General features: G+C 46.8%; 1 protein-coding gene across 1 annotated transcript in view; it reads left to right on the top strand.

Moving 5' to 3' along the window:
• ryr2a (ryanodine receptor 2a (cardiac)) overlaps window positions 1–14,513 on the top strand; it is a 662,889-nt gene that overhangs the window by 420,229 nt on the left and 228,147 nt on the right. Inside the window, exons 30-34 of the mRNA XM_080200677.1 lie at window positions 3,014–3,366; window positions 6,764–6,881; window positions 9,215–9,375; window positions 10,851–11,010; window positions 14,417–14,503. Of these exons, the coding sequence (XP_080056803.1) occupies window positions 3,014–3,366; window positions 6,764–6,881; window positions 9,215–9,375; window positions 10,851–11,010; window positions 14,417–14,503 (879 nt within the window). The remainder of the gene's footprint in view (window positions 1–3,013; window positions 3,367–6,763; window positions 6,882–9,214; window positions 9,376–10,850; window positions 11,011–14,416; window positions 14,504–14,513) is intronic.

Raw genomic sequence — 14,513 nt, 5'->3', positions numbered from 1 at the left:
TGGCTCTCTCGATGGGTTTGTCGAATCCTAGAGTTTTGTGTGTGGTACAGTAATATCATCAAATTCACAATCTGATATCTGTTAAGCAGTGTGAGTGATCAGAGATAAATACATAGCTTTATTTTTCAACCCAATCCCACTTCAAAAAGCAAAATAAGTCCAATCCAATCAATTCCTGCCCCATCAGTACACACTCAGTCATCAGCAAAATGATGGAAGGTATCATCGACTGCGCTGTCACTACTTACTCGCTAATAATCTGGTCACCAGTGCTCTGGGTTCTGCCAGGACCACAGCCTTGGTTCAAACATGGACAAAACAAGCTGAACTCCAGAGGGGAGGTGAGAGTGACTGCCATTGATATTAAGGCAGCCTTTGATCGGATGTGGGATGAAGAAGTCGGGGGCCTGTGTGATATGCACGATCTTCTTGGAGATCCTTTCCACTTTAAGTCGGTGGTTTGTGGTATGATAGCCATGAAGTGGAGATGCTGGTGTTAGATTGGGGTGAGCACACCGCATTAGCCGGCATCTCCACCCCATGACTACATTGACAACCCTGGTCCTAACCTGGCATCTCCACCTCATGGCTACCATCGACACCACAAACCGCTAGCTCAAAGTAGAGAGAATTTCCAAGAAGATTGTGCCTATCGACACAGACACCCCAGTCCAAATCCAGCATTTCCACCTCATGGCTACCATTAAGATGTCAGAGCAAGGTTGAAGTCAATTGGAAATTGTGGGGGGAGGTGGGGAGGAACCTCTCTGTTGGCTGGGGTCATACCCACCAAAAAGGGAAATTGTTGTGATCATTGGAGGCCCATTATCTCGGCCTTGGGACTTGGCTGGAGTAGTTCCTCGGATTTAAACCTATCTTATGTTCATATGGAGAGAAATGGTGTGTTCACTGATGATTACACAGTGTTCCATTCCATTTGCAATTCCTGAGATAATGAAGTGGTCTTTACCCTTCATGCAGCAAGACTTGGACAACATCCAGATTTGGACTGTTGAATGGTAAGTCACATTTGTGGCACGCAAGGCAATGGTTGTCTCTAACAAGAGAGCATTTAACTACCCCCTCTTGAAATTCAGTGGCATTACCATTCTTCAATGTCCTGCAGTCAACACTCTGCAGGGGCGGGGTGGGGGGGTGGGGGGGGGTGGGGGTGCAGGGGGGCATCACCATTGTCAAGAAAATGCACATGACCAGCCACATAAATACTGTGGCTACAAGAGCAAATCAGAAATTGGAAATTCTGAGATGAGTAACACACCTCCTGACTCTCTGTTCACTATAAGTTACAAGTCAGGAATGTGTTGGAATATTCTCCACTTTGTCTTAATGAGTGCAACCCTCAAAATGCCCAACATCCTCCAAGACAAAGCAGCCTGTTTGATTGACACCCCATTCATCAGCTTAAACACAGACTGCATTCACCACTGTCACAACATGGTGACTGTGTGTACCATCTACAAGATGCACTGCAGCAACAAGGCTTCTTTAACAGGAAGTCCAAAACCCATGAATAGCCACAAACACCTTGAAGACCAAGGACACCAGGCACATGGGAATACCATCACCTCCAAGTCCCACACCATACTGACTTGAAAATATATTTCCTGTTCCTTAATCATTACTGGCTCACTGTTCCAGAATGTTCTTCTTACCTAACAGCAATGTGGGAGTACCTTCACCACATGGACTGCAGCACCGTGGGGTTAACACTGCTGCCTCACAGTGCCAGAGACCCAGGTTCGAGTACCCAGCTTTGGTCACTGCCTGTGTGAACTTTGCACATTCACCTTGTGACTGCATGGATTTCCTCTGGGTGTCATGGAGTCATAAAGTCATAGAGGTTTACAGCATGGAAACAGGCTCTTCGGCCCAGCTTGTCCATACTGCCCTTTTTTTTAAAACCCATAAGCTAATCCCAATTGCCCACATTTGGCCCATATCCCTCTATACCCATCATACCCATGTAACTATCTAAATGCTTTTTAAAAGACAAAATTGTACCCACCTCTATTACTACCTCTGGCAGCTTGTTTCAGACACTCACCACCCTCTGTATGAAAAAATTGCTTCTCTGGACACTTTTGTATCTCTCCTCTCTCACCTTAAACCTACGGCCTCTAGTTTTAGACCCCCTATCTTTGGGAAAAGACTTCAGGCATCTCACCCGTAACTATCGATGATTCAAATATCTTGGCTAGGGAAGTCGCAATTTCCTCCCTAGCCTCCCACAAAGTCCTGGGATACACTTCATCAGGTCTCGGGAATTTATCTACCTTGATGCGCTTTAAGACTTCCAGCATCTCCTTCTCTGTAATACGTACACTCCTCAAGACATGTCTATTTACTGTGCATCACTGGGCTCCGGCTTCCTCCCACAGTCTGAAAGCCGTGTTGGTTAAGTGCATTGGCCATGCTAAATTCACCCTCAATGTACCCGAACAGGTGCCGGAGTGCGGCGACGAGGGGATTTTCACAGTAACTTTGTTGCAGTGTTAGTGTAAGCCTACTTGTGACACTAATAAATAAACTTACTTTATTTGAACAAAGTGGCTCAACTACTATCTTCTCAAGGGCAATAAGGGATGGACAATAAATGTTGGCTTTTGGCAGCAATCCCGTAAGTTAATCAATTAATAAAAAAGACTCAATGACTCACAAACCTAAGTCCTATCATTTGACTGCAGGTGGCAACACATTAAACATGCCAGCTACAGGTCACGTTGTTGTAAAATTTGTAAGGTTGTTTCTGCACTTACAAGTTAAAAGATTACTTCCAGCCCAGATATCTGTGACCAGGCCAATCTACAAAAAAGCTTGAGTTAACATTTCTAATGTGGGCACTTTGAGTAAAATTACACTTAAGCCTGCTTCAAAATAGATTTTCACCATTACCATTGGTGATACCACGTGTGATGCATCATTTTACACTTTTTAATTAATATGCTGAAGTTAGAAGTAGATTTGCTGATCCTCCTGTGGCATTTCTGTCAAGGTGACAAGAATAGATGGCACCGTCGATAGCTCGCCCTGCTTGAAGGTCATACAGAGGTCGTTTGGATCTCAAAACAGCAACACGGACATTGCTTTTTATCGCCTGAGCATGCCCATTGAATGTGCAGAAGTGTTCTGCAAGATGCCCAGCGGCGGACTGGCAAACACCAATATCCTACCTCAGAAAAACGAAATTGAAGACTTTGATGCAGACTCCGACTTTGAGGTTCTGATGAAGACAGCACATGGACACCTGGCCTCAACCACGTCGGAGAAAGAGAAGGAAAGCACCAAAGCTGAATTCAACAACCATAAGGATTATAATCAGGAGAAGCCTTCCCGCCTGAGACAGAGGTGAGTGGCTCCTTTGATAGCTGTGCTCCAGTTTCCACGTTTATTGCAACACTATCTTTTTGCCTTTGGAACCTGAGTTTTGACTCTTTTCTGAATGCTTAGATGTCCTTAAAAATTTAGGGATGGCACAGTGGCACAGTGGTTAGCACTGCTGCCTCACAGTGCCAGGGACCCAGGTTTGATTCTGGCCTCGGGTCACTGTCTGTGTAGAGTTTGCATGTTCTCCCTGTGTCTGCGTGGGTTTCCTTTGGTTTTCTCCCATACACCAAAGATATGCAGGTCAGTTAGATTAACCACTAAATTACCCCTTAGTGTCTAAAATGTGCAGGTTAGAGGGATTGGCCATGCTAAATTGCTCCTTAGTGTTCGAGATGTGCAGGTTAGAGGGATTGGCCTTGCTAAATTGCCCCTTAATGTCCAAAGGTGTGCAGGTTAGGGGGATTAGCCTGGCTAAAAGCCTCTTTTGGAGAATCAGTGCAGACTCGATGGGCTGAATGGCCTTCTTCCGAACAGTAGTGCTTCTATGGTTCCACCATAAAGTCATTTTTTTCCAATAACAAGGTAGGCCGATTGAGTCAGCATTGCCTTGTAACTGAAATTTGTGACGGATGGAATCATCTTTGTTGCTTCCTTCACGAGCAATAAGATTCTTCCTATGATTAGGAATCCGAACATATTTCCACTGCCTTACTCCTTTATTGATCTGGTGGGTGTGCTGGCTGTCAGATGAATATGTTCACTCACTGGCGTTTGCCACTGCATTCACTTAATGACTTGTTGGACTGCCCCACTACTCCACTACTTCATCAACTCACCAGCAATCACTGCCCCAATGATCTGTTGGATATGGCTGTGGCTGGGTGAATTTATTATTCCATTTGGGTGCGCCTCCTACCTCATTCACTCATTAATTCAGTGGGCAAGCCTCCCTGTTTGTAAGACAGTGGTCACTCCACACAAAGCTAAATCAATTTGCTGGTAACTGCTGCCGCACGTCAGTCGCTGCTCCATTGGTTTATTGATTAGCTGCTTTGCACATTTTCATTTATTAATCACCGATACAGGAGTTGCTCTATTAATCCATTGTTAATACATCTTTCCCCTCTGACTTTATTCATTCACCGCTGCCTGCTTTGCATTATCATGTTACCTTTTCCTCGTAGCGACTACCGTATTATGGAGTCATAGGCCGGGATTTTATCGGCACACCCACCCTGATTCCGGGAGCAGATGAGGCTCGGAGAAGGGCATTCCCCATTGCCTCGGGGAGGATCATATGAACCTCAAGCGGACGTGCCGATAGAATTCTGCCCTGCTAGTCATAGAGCAACGCAGCACAGAAACAGACCCTTTGGACCAACTGGTCCATGCCGACATAGTGCCCTCCCAACTAGTCCAAATTACCCGTGTTTGGCCAATCTCCCTCTAATCATTTCCCATCTGTGTACTCATATAAATGCTTTTTAAACATTGCTCTTGTACGAGCCTCAACCCCACATTGTCTGGCAGCTCATTACATACACAAATTATTTCTTAATTGATTCACTTGCATTGCACCAGCACTTTGATGTTCAGTTTCCGATTTCTCTGCTCTCGATGAATTTATTAATCCTTTGCTCTCTGGCACTCCAGGAGTTTGACAACCTGCTGCTGTGCTCAGTGGTCTATGAATTGATGACTTCATCGGTGCCCACCTTCATTTGTGTTTGCCCCCCTCCCTTGCTGCACTTTTCTGGGTCTCCCCCTCCCGCCCTCAACTCTGGAAAATGCTTTATCCAATGATGTCGGTTGCTCCAGTAGTTAACTAATTCAGTGGTGTCGCCTCAGCTGCCGTCAGTCTTCTTTCTCTGTTGTCAGTGATTCATAGGGTCTGCGTAGGCAGACTTCTCTCCATCTGAAGCCCACTTGCTGCAGCTTGTGGATAGGCTGCGGTTTTGGCTGGGGTAGTGGGAGGAGGAACCTAATTAATGTATGTTACAGTCAGAATCCGCCTCTCATTCAGACCCAAGTGCCACTTTTGTCTGATACAGCTCTGCCTTCTTGAATCTGCCCACAGTTCAGGGGCAATACTCACAGTTGGCATCCTCCTGCCGGATGGGAGGCGGGGAATTCACCTTCTCTCATTTAAATTGCTGCAAATGTTTTGGCAGGCTGCTATCTCTCTGCTAGTTCACAGTTTTAACCAGGTGCTGGATCACTCCGGTCTCCGTGTCTGGTGTATGGATAGTCTTCAGTAGATTTAAGGAGGGCCCGACTCTTTCTAAAATCAGGGATCCATTCTAGCCTTGAGAAAGGAGAAGAGCAGCAACAGAAAGAAAGGACGCATCTAACTGTAGTCGAAATGAGAGCGCAGAAAGGAAGCAATGATCCAAATTCCTCGGGTATTGAAGCAGTGTGTGCCTGCACACAGTGTTCAGACTTGGACCGAATAGTGACAAGCAACATTTGTGCCGCTCAAGTGTGAGGCAGTGGCCATTTCCAGTAAAAGAGCACCTAAACATTTTCCCGTGACATTTGGTAACGTTATCACGGTTGAATATCCTACCATCGACATTCTCAGAATCGTGGAATCAGAGAAGTGCTGAAGGGGCCCTTCGGCCCATCGAGTCCAGACCAACATGTCAGAAACACATGAAACCCCCACCTAATCCCATCTGCCAATACTTGGCCCATAGCCCTGAATGTTATGCTGTGCCAAATCTTCATCCAGGTACTTTTTAAAGGATGTGAGGTGACCTGCCTCCATCACCCCCCCAGGCAGCGCATTCCAGACCGTCATTCTTGGAGTTACCTTTAACCAGAAAAAGGGGGGCAGGATTCTCCCATGCCCCCCCTCCCCCTTCCCCACCGCAGAGAGGGGGGACAGTGCAGCGGTCTGGAATAGAGAGATCTAGTGAGTGTGGACCCTGGAAGATGCAGGAGTGGGTGGTGGGGGCAGCATCTATCAGGTCCATCTTCCGGAGTGTTCCTGGAGACCCATCTTCTCTCTTCACTGGTGGGCCGGCTATGTCTGGATACCTTTCAAAAATGACACCCAGATATTATAATGGTGGGGTACGAGCCATTCAGCACCCCCCTCCTCCCCCCTGCCCTCAGTCAATATGACAAGAAACCCTTCGGGTTCACGACGCGGTGTGAATGGCTACCAGCCTCGGCAGCGGAGAACACTCCCGTCCTGCCCCCCCGTCCCCTGGCTCAGGACTTAGCTCCAGATGGGAGAACTCTGTCCCAAGAGGATTAACTGTAATTTGCTGCAAGCCGCATTCACTTGTTTGGTAACAAGGACAATATTTGGAACCACTAATGGGTGAAATCTTTTTGTCCAGTGACATGGTGCATTAAAACAGTGTTGCAAAGTATATTCTTGCTCACTAACAAAACACATCCTTTTTTTCAGGTTTATGTTAAAAAGGACAAAACCTGACTATAACTTGGCTCACTCTTCAACACGACTTACAGAGGAAGTACTGGCAGACGATAGGGATGATTATGATTTTCTGATGCAGACAACAACAGTAAGTGGTTTCTGGTAGTCACCCTCAACTAAAATTTAACCAAACACATCAAACCTTTTTATTTGTCTTCAAGCCAGTTTTCATTTACAGGATTAAGCTGAATCCTACCAATCTACCCAGCTGTTGTCCAGTAATTTTTATAAAGCACGAATGGATGTGCAGTAATAATGGGCAGCACGGTGGCACAGTGGTTAGCACTGCTGCCTCACAGCGCCAGGGACCAGGGTTCGATTCCCAGCTTGGATCACTGCCTGTGTGGAGTTTGTACATTCTCCCCGTGTCTGTGTGGGTTTCCTTTGGATGCTCTGAATTCCTCTCACATTCCAAAGGTGTAGGTTAGTTGATTGGCCGTGCTAAATTGACCCAAGTGTCAGGGGGATTAGCAGGGTAAATCTGAGGAATTATGGGAGTCGAGTTTCAGTGCAGCCTTGATGGGCTGAATGGCTTCCTCCTGCACTATAGGGATTCTACGATTCCAGCAGTTGGAGCATGCATCATTTATTCAGTTCTCCATTCTTCTACCCACTGTTTTTCGGACAGGGGTACAAAACATGATGGTGGTTGATGTGGGGATCAGTTTAACTGAGTCGGTTTAAGCTAGGTTGATTGGCCATGATAAATTGCCCCTTGTGTCGGGGGATTAGGAAGGTAAATATGTGGGATTATGAGAATAGAGCCTGGGTGGGATTGTTGTTGGTGCAGGCTCGATGGGCCAAATGGCCTCCTTCTGCACTGTAGATTCTGTGGGCAGGATTTTACCGGCATGTCCACCCGAGGTTCGTATGATCCCACCTGAGACCAACAGAGAGTGCCATTCTCCGAGCCTCGCCGGTCCCTGGAATCGGGGCTGGCGTGCCGGCAAAATTCCGGCCTATGATTCTATGACTGGTTCATGATGCAGAGTGACGCCAACAGCACGGATTCAATTCCCCGGCTGGCTGAGGTTTTTCATGAAGACTCTGCCTTTTCAGCATTGCCCCTTGGCTGAGGTGGGGTGATCCTCAGGCAGCTCTGTCTCCTCAAAGGAGACAAAGTCACCTGGAACTATGGCAACTTTACTTATAACCTAGTGGCAGATATACTGTTGCTTCTATTTAAAAAATTGTGGAAACAAAATTAAAATGCATTTTGAGTTCTAACTGAGATGAAAGTGCACATTCGGAGATGCGTGTTATTTTTGTGTTTGATGACATGACTAAGGGCAGGATTTTCTGGCTGCACTCCCCCCAAGGCCATACATTTCTGCCTGAGGTCAACAGGCCTGTGCATGGTCTACCCCCAACACCCACCCCTCCTCACCCCCACGATTCCTGTGGCAGGCGGGACTGGAATATTCTGCCCTAAATCTCTGCCAACATCAATGCTTTCCTCTGGTTTTTCTTCCAAAATATTACCTGATGTGGAGATGCTGGTGTTAGATTGGAGTGGGCACAGTTAGAAGTCTCTCAATACCAGATTAAGGTCCACCAGGTTTATTTGGAATCACGAGCTTTCAGAGCTCTGCTCCTTCATCAGGTGAGCAGCGCGACGGAGCAACACTCTGAAAGCTTGTGATTCCAAATAAACCTGTTGGACTTTAACCCGGTGTGAGACTTCTTACTAAAGTATCACGTGTTACCCCCATTTGTGCAGCAGAATAACTTCAGATCCACAAATGTCTTGACTTCCGGGTTTTCACCCTGTACAAAGTGGGGTGAGAAATAGAAGGAGGTGGTAACAGAATGAGTGTGACATTGTGCAATAGTACTTTATAAAGATCTGTGACTGGGGCTTTATTGCCAAGAACTTCTTCCCGTCCTGACAATGTGAGGTTTGTTTTGCACCTGGATAAAGTAAGTGAGACAGTGGACGGGATTTTTCGGGTGCGCTCAGCCTAAAACCGGAAAATCCTGGCCAAGGTCAGGTCAAGGTCGACGGACCTTTCCATGGTGTGCCCCTCGCCCCTACGATTCCCGTGGCAGGTGGAACGGGAAAATTCAGCACTATGGCCAGAACTCTCTGGCCTTTCACGCCTGCCAATGAGGACAGAGCATTTGGTGCTCAGCCAAGTCACCATTAACTGCAGCGGGACCGGAGAATCCCACCGGTGTGAACGGCCAGAGAGTTTCCACGCAGCGGGACCAGAGAATCCCACCGGTGTGAACGGCCAGAGAATTTCCAACCCCCCCCACCCCCAGCCTCCTACGTTGCGGGCTAACAGTCTGTGCCTCTGTGTCATGTTAACAGAGTGACAGCAAATGCTTTTAACATCGGAGGTTGTGAGAAGTGAACAAAGTGTACTGAAGTTTGGAGTCAGAGCCTCTCTGCTGATGAAGAAGTTTCCTTTTTTACAGTACTATTACTCGGTGAGAATATTTCCCGGTCAGGAGCCAACGAACGTGTGGGTTGGTTGGATCACCTCAGATTTTCATCAGTACGACACTGCGTATGATCTGGAGAAGGTTCGCACGGTGACTGTAACGCTTGGAGATGAGAAAGGAAAGGTCCACGAAAGGTACGGCTTGTGTACTGTCAAAAACGGAATTGTATTCTGGCTGTGCAATTAGAGCTCACCAGCCAATAATTTCTGGGCCAACTGTTGGAGAAAATAAGGAGTGTCTCCTGTCTAGGGTTTTATGGGGAGGTGGATTCTTCTTTCCTTCAGTGCAGTGGTCTATCAATCAGAAAGAGATGCCTCCCTAGCTTTGGGAGTGATATTTGAGTCTTAGCTGAATGAGGTTTTAAATTGGGTTGAATGAGGGAGGGAAAAGGAGCACTCAGCATGAAAGAGAAACCAGGGGCTGGATTTTACAAGGTTCAGAGGTCACACAGGCTGTGGATACGACTACTCAGAGTCCCACCACACTGAGGAGCCCAGATAAGCCCTTGCTCGGTGGGGGGATTGGCGAGAAGGTCTAGTTTCAATGAGACTGCATAGGGTTAAAGGGGTGGATGAAATTTGGGGGAAAAGTGCCTCTGATGGGCCCATAAATGGAAGTTTGCCCTCCATGTTCCAGGCCTGCCAGTAGCCCGAACCGCTAATGCTGTCAGGTTTCTTATATGGCGTGGCTCTCCCCTCGTAATGCATTAAATATTGGTGGGGGTGGGATGAGACCCTGAAATAGTGTTATTTGGCCACTTGAGGAGCTCAGTAGGCTCAATGCCTCTCCTGCCCCCCTGTAAAATTCCAGACAGGTCTGAGGTGGGTGGGCAGACACCAGGAAAGCCCCCCTCCCGGGATTTATATGTCCTTCCATTTTCAAAACCCGCTTCTCAGGGTCTGTTGTAAATCCCCCACTGACATGACTGGTGGCGGGTGGGTGGGTGGGAGAGAGGAATCTTTATGTGGGGGGTAATACGGTGGGCAGGTCCCTAATGCCATTCAAATGTACGGTAATGGGGTTGCAGACCTTTGATGGTGGGAATCCCATTACGGCGACTATCTGAATGGGAGGGGGAGCAGCAGGGTTATGGGGGTAGGGTCTGAGTGGGATTGATGTCAGTGCAGGCTCAACAGGCCGAATGGCCTCCTCGTGCACAGTAAGGATTCTGTGAAACTCTGCTCATGTAAGTGAGCCATTTTGGGACTCCCAACTCCCATTCTGGATTACCCAGCCTCCGAAATAAGGGAGGGGCGGGGGGGGATGCGGTGTGGTTGTGGCTAGGTGGAGTTTGACTGCATTGCTCGGATTGTTTGCCAATCCCCATTCTCTTAGCCCACAGATGTAGGTAGCTCTCTTGTGTGACGTGTTGCTGGCACCACCCACCGGCAGTGCTGAGGAGAGAAGCAACAGATGGGGGAAGGAACTGTGCCAGCGAAACCCGTAGCTACTGTTGCTGAGCTAAGAAATGTTCTCACGTCAGAGACAGACGAGAGAAATGTGATTAGCTGTGGAGCTCAGGCTCTTTGAGTGCCTGCGTCACTATGTCTGCCCACATGCACACTGCAGCACTGATGAATTTTTCTGCAAAATGTTTTTCCAACTGTAGCGTCAAGCGAAGCAACTGCTACATGGTGTGGGCAGGAGAAAGCACGAGCCCTGGGCAAGGACGCAATAACAATGGGCTGGAAATAGGCTGCCTGGTGGACACCGCCAGTGGCTTACTGACATTCACAGCCAATGGCAAGGAATTAAATACATATTACCAGGTAAGTCACATCAAACGTAAGAAATACCTGACCTTACAAAGTTTAAAATTTATTTATTAGTCTCACAAAGAGGCTAACGTTAACACTGCAATGAAGTTACTGTGAAAATCCTCTAGTCGCCACACTCCGGCGCCCGTTCGGGTACACTGAGGGAGAACTTAGCATGGCTCAATGCACCGACCTGGCACGTCTTTCAGGTTGTGGGAAGAAACCGGAGCACCTGGAGTAAACCCACACAGACACGGGGAGAATGTGCAGATTCCACACAGACAGCGACCCAAGCCGGGAATCGAACCCAGGTCCCTGGCGCTGTGAGGCAGCAGTGCTAACCATTTCTTTTTCTTACATAAGAACAGGGGTAGGCCATTCAGCCCCTCAAGCTTTTGCACCACTCAGTCTGATAAAGGCTAATCAGTAACACTTCATTTACCCACTTTAATTCCATATTCCGTGATAGTCTGGCCTCCACTTAGCATTGCTATGATGCACTCACCTCCCAAAAATCGATCAGCCTCAGACTCGAAAGCTTCAGGTGTCTCAGCATCCACACTTTTGGGGAAAGAGTTCTGGAGTTCAGCTACGATTGTGTGAAAGCGTTTTTCTTGATTTTGTTATTTAATAAATCCCTTGTCATGATATTCCACGATACCATGAATCATCAGTGAACTGGCTCCTCCGCCACTGCTGTAATTAGACACCGGAAGGTTTGTGGTGGGTAGAATGTGGGAGAGCAGACAGGGACACATTAGACTAATCGAGTTTTGAGGTAATGGAGGCAAGAACGAGGATTTCAGCAGCGGGTGAGCTGAGGCAGGGGCTGAAGGCAGGCAATGCCACGGATTGTGGAACTCAGCGATCTCGTTAGGGTGCGACTGTGAGGCTGGAAACTCATCTTGATGTCAAACCTGATGCTAAAGTTGTGATTTATTGGTTAAGACTGTTGCCGGGGAGAGAGGTGGAATCCATAGCCAGGGAATAGAGTTTGGAGCAGTCATGGGAGTAATGATTCCCTAATATTTATTGGGAGGAGGTTTCTACACATCCAGTACTGGATCTCAGATCATTTAGCAACAGAGGTGTAGCTGAGAGAGGTGGTGAAGAAGTAGAGGTGATTTGATTTGATTTGATTATTATTGCCACATGTATTAGTGTGCAGTGAAAAGTATCGTTTCTTGCGAACTATCTAGATGAAGCATGCCGTTCATAGAGGAGGAGAGGAGAAAGTGCAGAAGTAGTGTTATAGCCATAGCTAAGGTGTAGAGAAAGGTCAATTTAGTAGGAGGTAGGCCCATGCAAAAGTCCGACGCAGCAGGAAAGAAGTTGTTCTCCAGTCGGTTAGTACATGACCTCAGACTTTTGTATCATTTTCCTGACGGAAGAAGATGGAAGAGAGAATGTCCAGGCTCCGTGGCGTCCTTAATTACGCTGGGCTTTCTCAGTGTACATGGGAAAATTAACGACGCCCATGTAGACGTTCTTGCCTAAGGTCAGCATGTGTAAATGAGAAATACGACGGGGATCATGGATGGATCCTTGACAGGGCCACAAGACAGGACAGTGTAGGAGCAGGAAGGGAAGTCCTTGTAAGTGATCCTTTGGCTATAATTAGATAAGGTGAAACCAGGTGAGTGTAGTCCCATGCAGCCGGACAACAGTAGAGAGAGCCAGGAGGAAGATGGTATGCATATCAGAAAGGTGGAGGTCTGGCCTGGCACAGGAATGTAGGAGCAGGGCGGTAATCTGACAGTCGTACCTCCTCGGAAGGTTTGGGCCTATATCTCTTTCCTGCGTATTTTGCATAGAATTATATAGTATAAGATTACCCTCTACTGTGTAGCATCAGTGACTGATATGGCACTGTTAGGGTGATAATGAGTCCCGTTTGAATGGATATCACGGTTATGTTAGTAATCCTGACTCTAGAGTTCACATCTTGGCATGGTAAGTGGAGAATTTAACTCGCATTCAATAAATAAATTTAGAATAAAAAGCTAGGATCAATAATAGTGGCCATCAAAATATCATGTAGCCACAAAAGACCCACCCGGTTCACTAATGCCTGTCAGGGAAGGGAACTTGCTGCCCTTCATTGGCCTAACTTACGTTAACTCCAGACCCACAGCAATGTGGTTGACTGTTATCCTGCCCTCTAAATGGCCGAGCAAGTTACTTAATCGTATCCAAAGCTGCTGCAACAATTCAAGTAGGCAGCTCACCGCCATAGTGTTTGGGCAATAAATGCAGGCCTTGCCACATCTTTATAATGCATGAATCTCAAAACACAGGAACATCCACATCCACCCTCCACGCCCAAAGTACGGCATAGGTTCAAGGTGAGAGGGGAGGGATACAAAAGGGACCAGAGGGGCACTTTTATTCACATAGAGGGTGGTGAGTGTTTGGAACGAGCTGCCAGAGGCAGTAGTAGAGGCAGGTACAATTTTGTCTTTTCAAAAGCATTTGCATGGGTAAGATGGGTATGGAGGGAAATGGGCCAAATGCAGGCAATTGTGAATAGCTTAGTGGATAATAAAAGGGCAGCATGGACACATTCGACCGAAGTGCCATTCATTACAGCATGGAAACCAAAGTTTCCATGCTGTAAACCTCTATGACTCTATGACACCCTGATATTTGCCGAGTGACTAAGTGGACAAATGACAATTTATCACATTCACAGTGCCTGGTCCCAGAAAATAAAGTTTTTAATTAAAAAAAAGTCTTTATTCTTATTTTAAAGAGTGGGGTATGTGAGTTCTGTTGGGTATGCATCAAACACATTTATAGACCACAGCCAGCTGCATTTTTGTCATCCCAGTGTGGCTGGAGAATACATTACGACAAGGGGCATTCCCTCACAGCACAGCACGAACACTTGACTGAGAATGTATCTGTGATTGAGTAATCCTTAAACAGTGCCAAGCCCAACTGTGGGTGCGCTTCATTTTTTGTGCTTGCTGCAGTGAATACACCTTTGCTACGGTTTTTCAGTGCAGGCTATATTAAAATTACTTTGTGGATTGTGCTTTTTAAAAAGCTAAAATGAAGTACATACTTCAGTGATAGATGAGTAGGCAGCGTGGACTACTTTGAGTTATTAATCATCTGGATTCATTATCGTGGGCTCGTTTGCTAATTTACAGTTTTAAGTAGGTACCTCTTGAGCAAAACAAAAGTCACAAAAATAGTTGTTGGAAAGTGCAACATTAATTTGCTTGAGCACTTATGTTTGCATCCATTGGAATACTGAGCTGTGTAAGTTATAAAGCACTTGAAACGCAAGGATCCAATTATCTTAGGGAACTCAGAATGACTCTACAGAAAAACGGGTTGTATTTCTTGCTGATAGATTGCAACCTTTCAGAAGTGTGCCACAGCAGTCACCTGATCTTCATTCTGTGTTTAGGTGGAACCAAGCACAAAGCTGTTTGCAGCAGTATTTGCACAAGCCACCAGCCCCAACGTTTTCCAGTTTGAACTTGGCAGGATTAAGGTAAGTCATG

The sequence above is a fragment of the Carcharhinus amblyrhynchos genome, chromosome 12 (assembly GCF_965287045.1).
Source record: "Carcharhinus amblyrhynchos chromosome 12, sCarAmb.v2.hapA, whole genome shotgun sequence".
NCBI lineage: Eukaryota > Metazoa > Chordata > Chondrichthyes > Carcharhiniformes > Carcharhinidae > Carcharhinus > Carcharhinus amblyrhynchos.
This window is presented reverse-complemented; position numbering and strand designations above follow the sequence as displayed.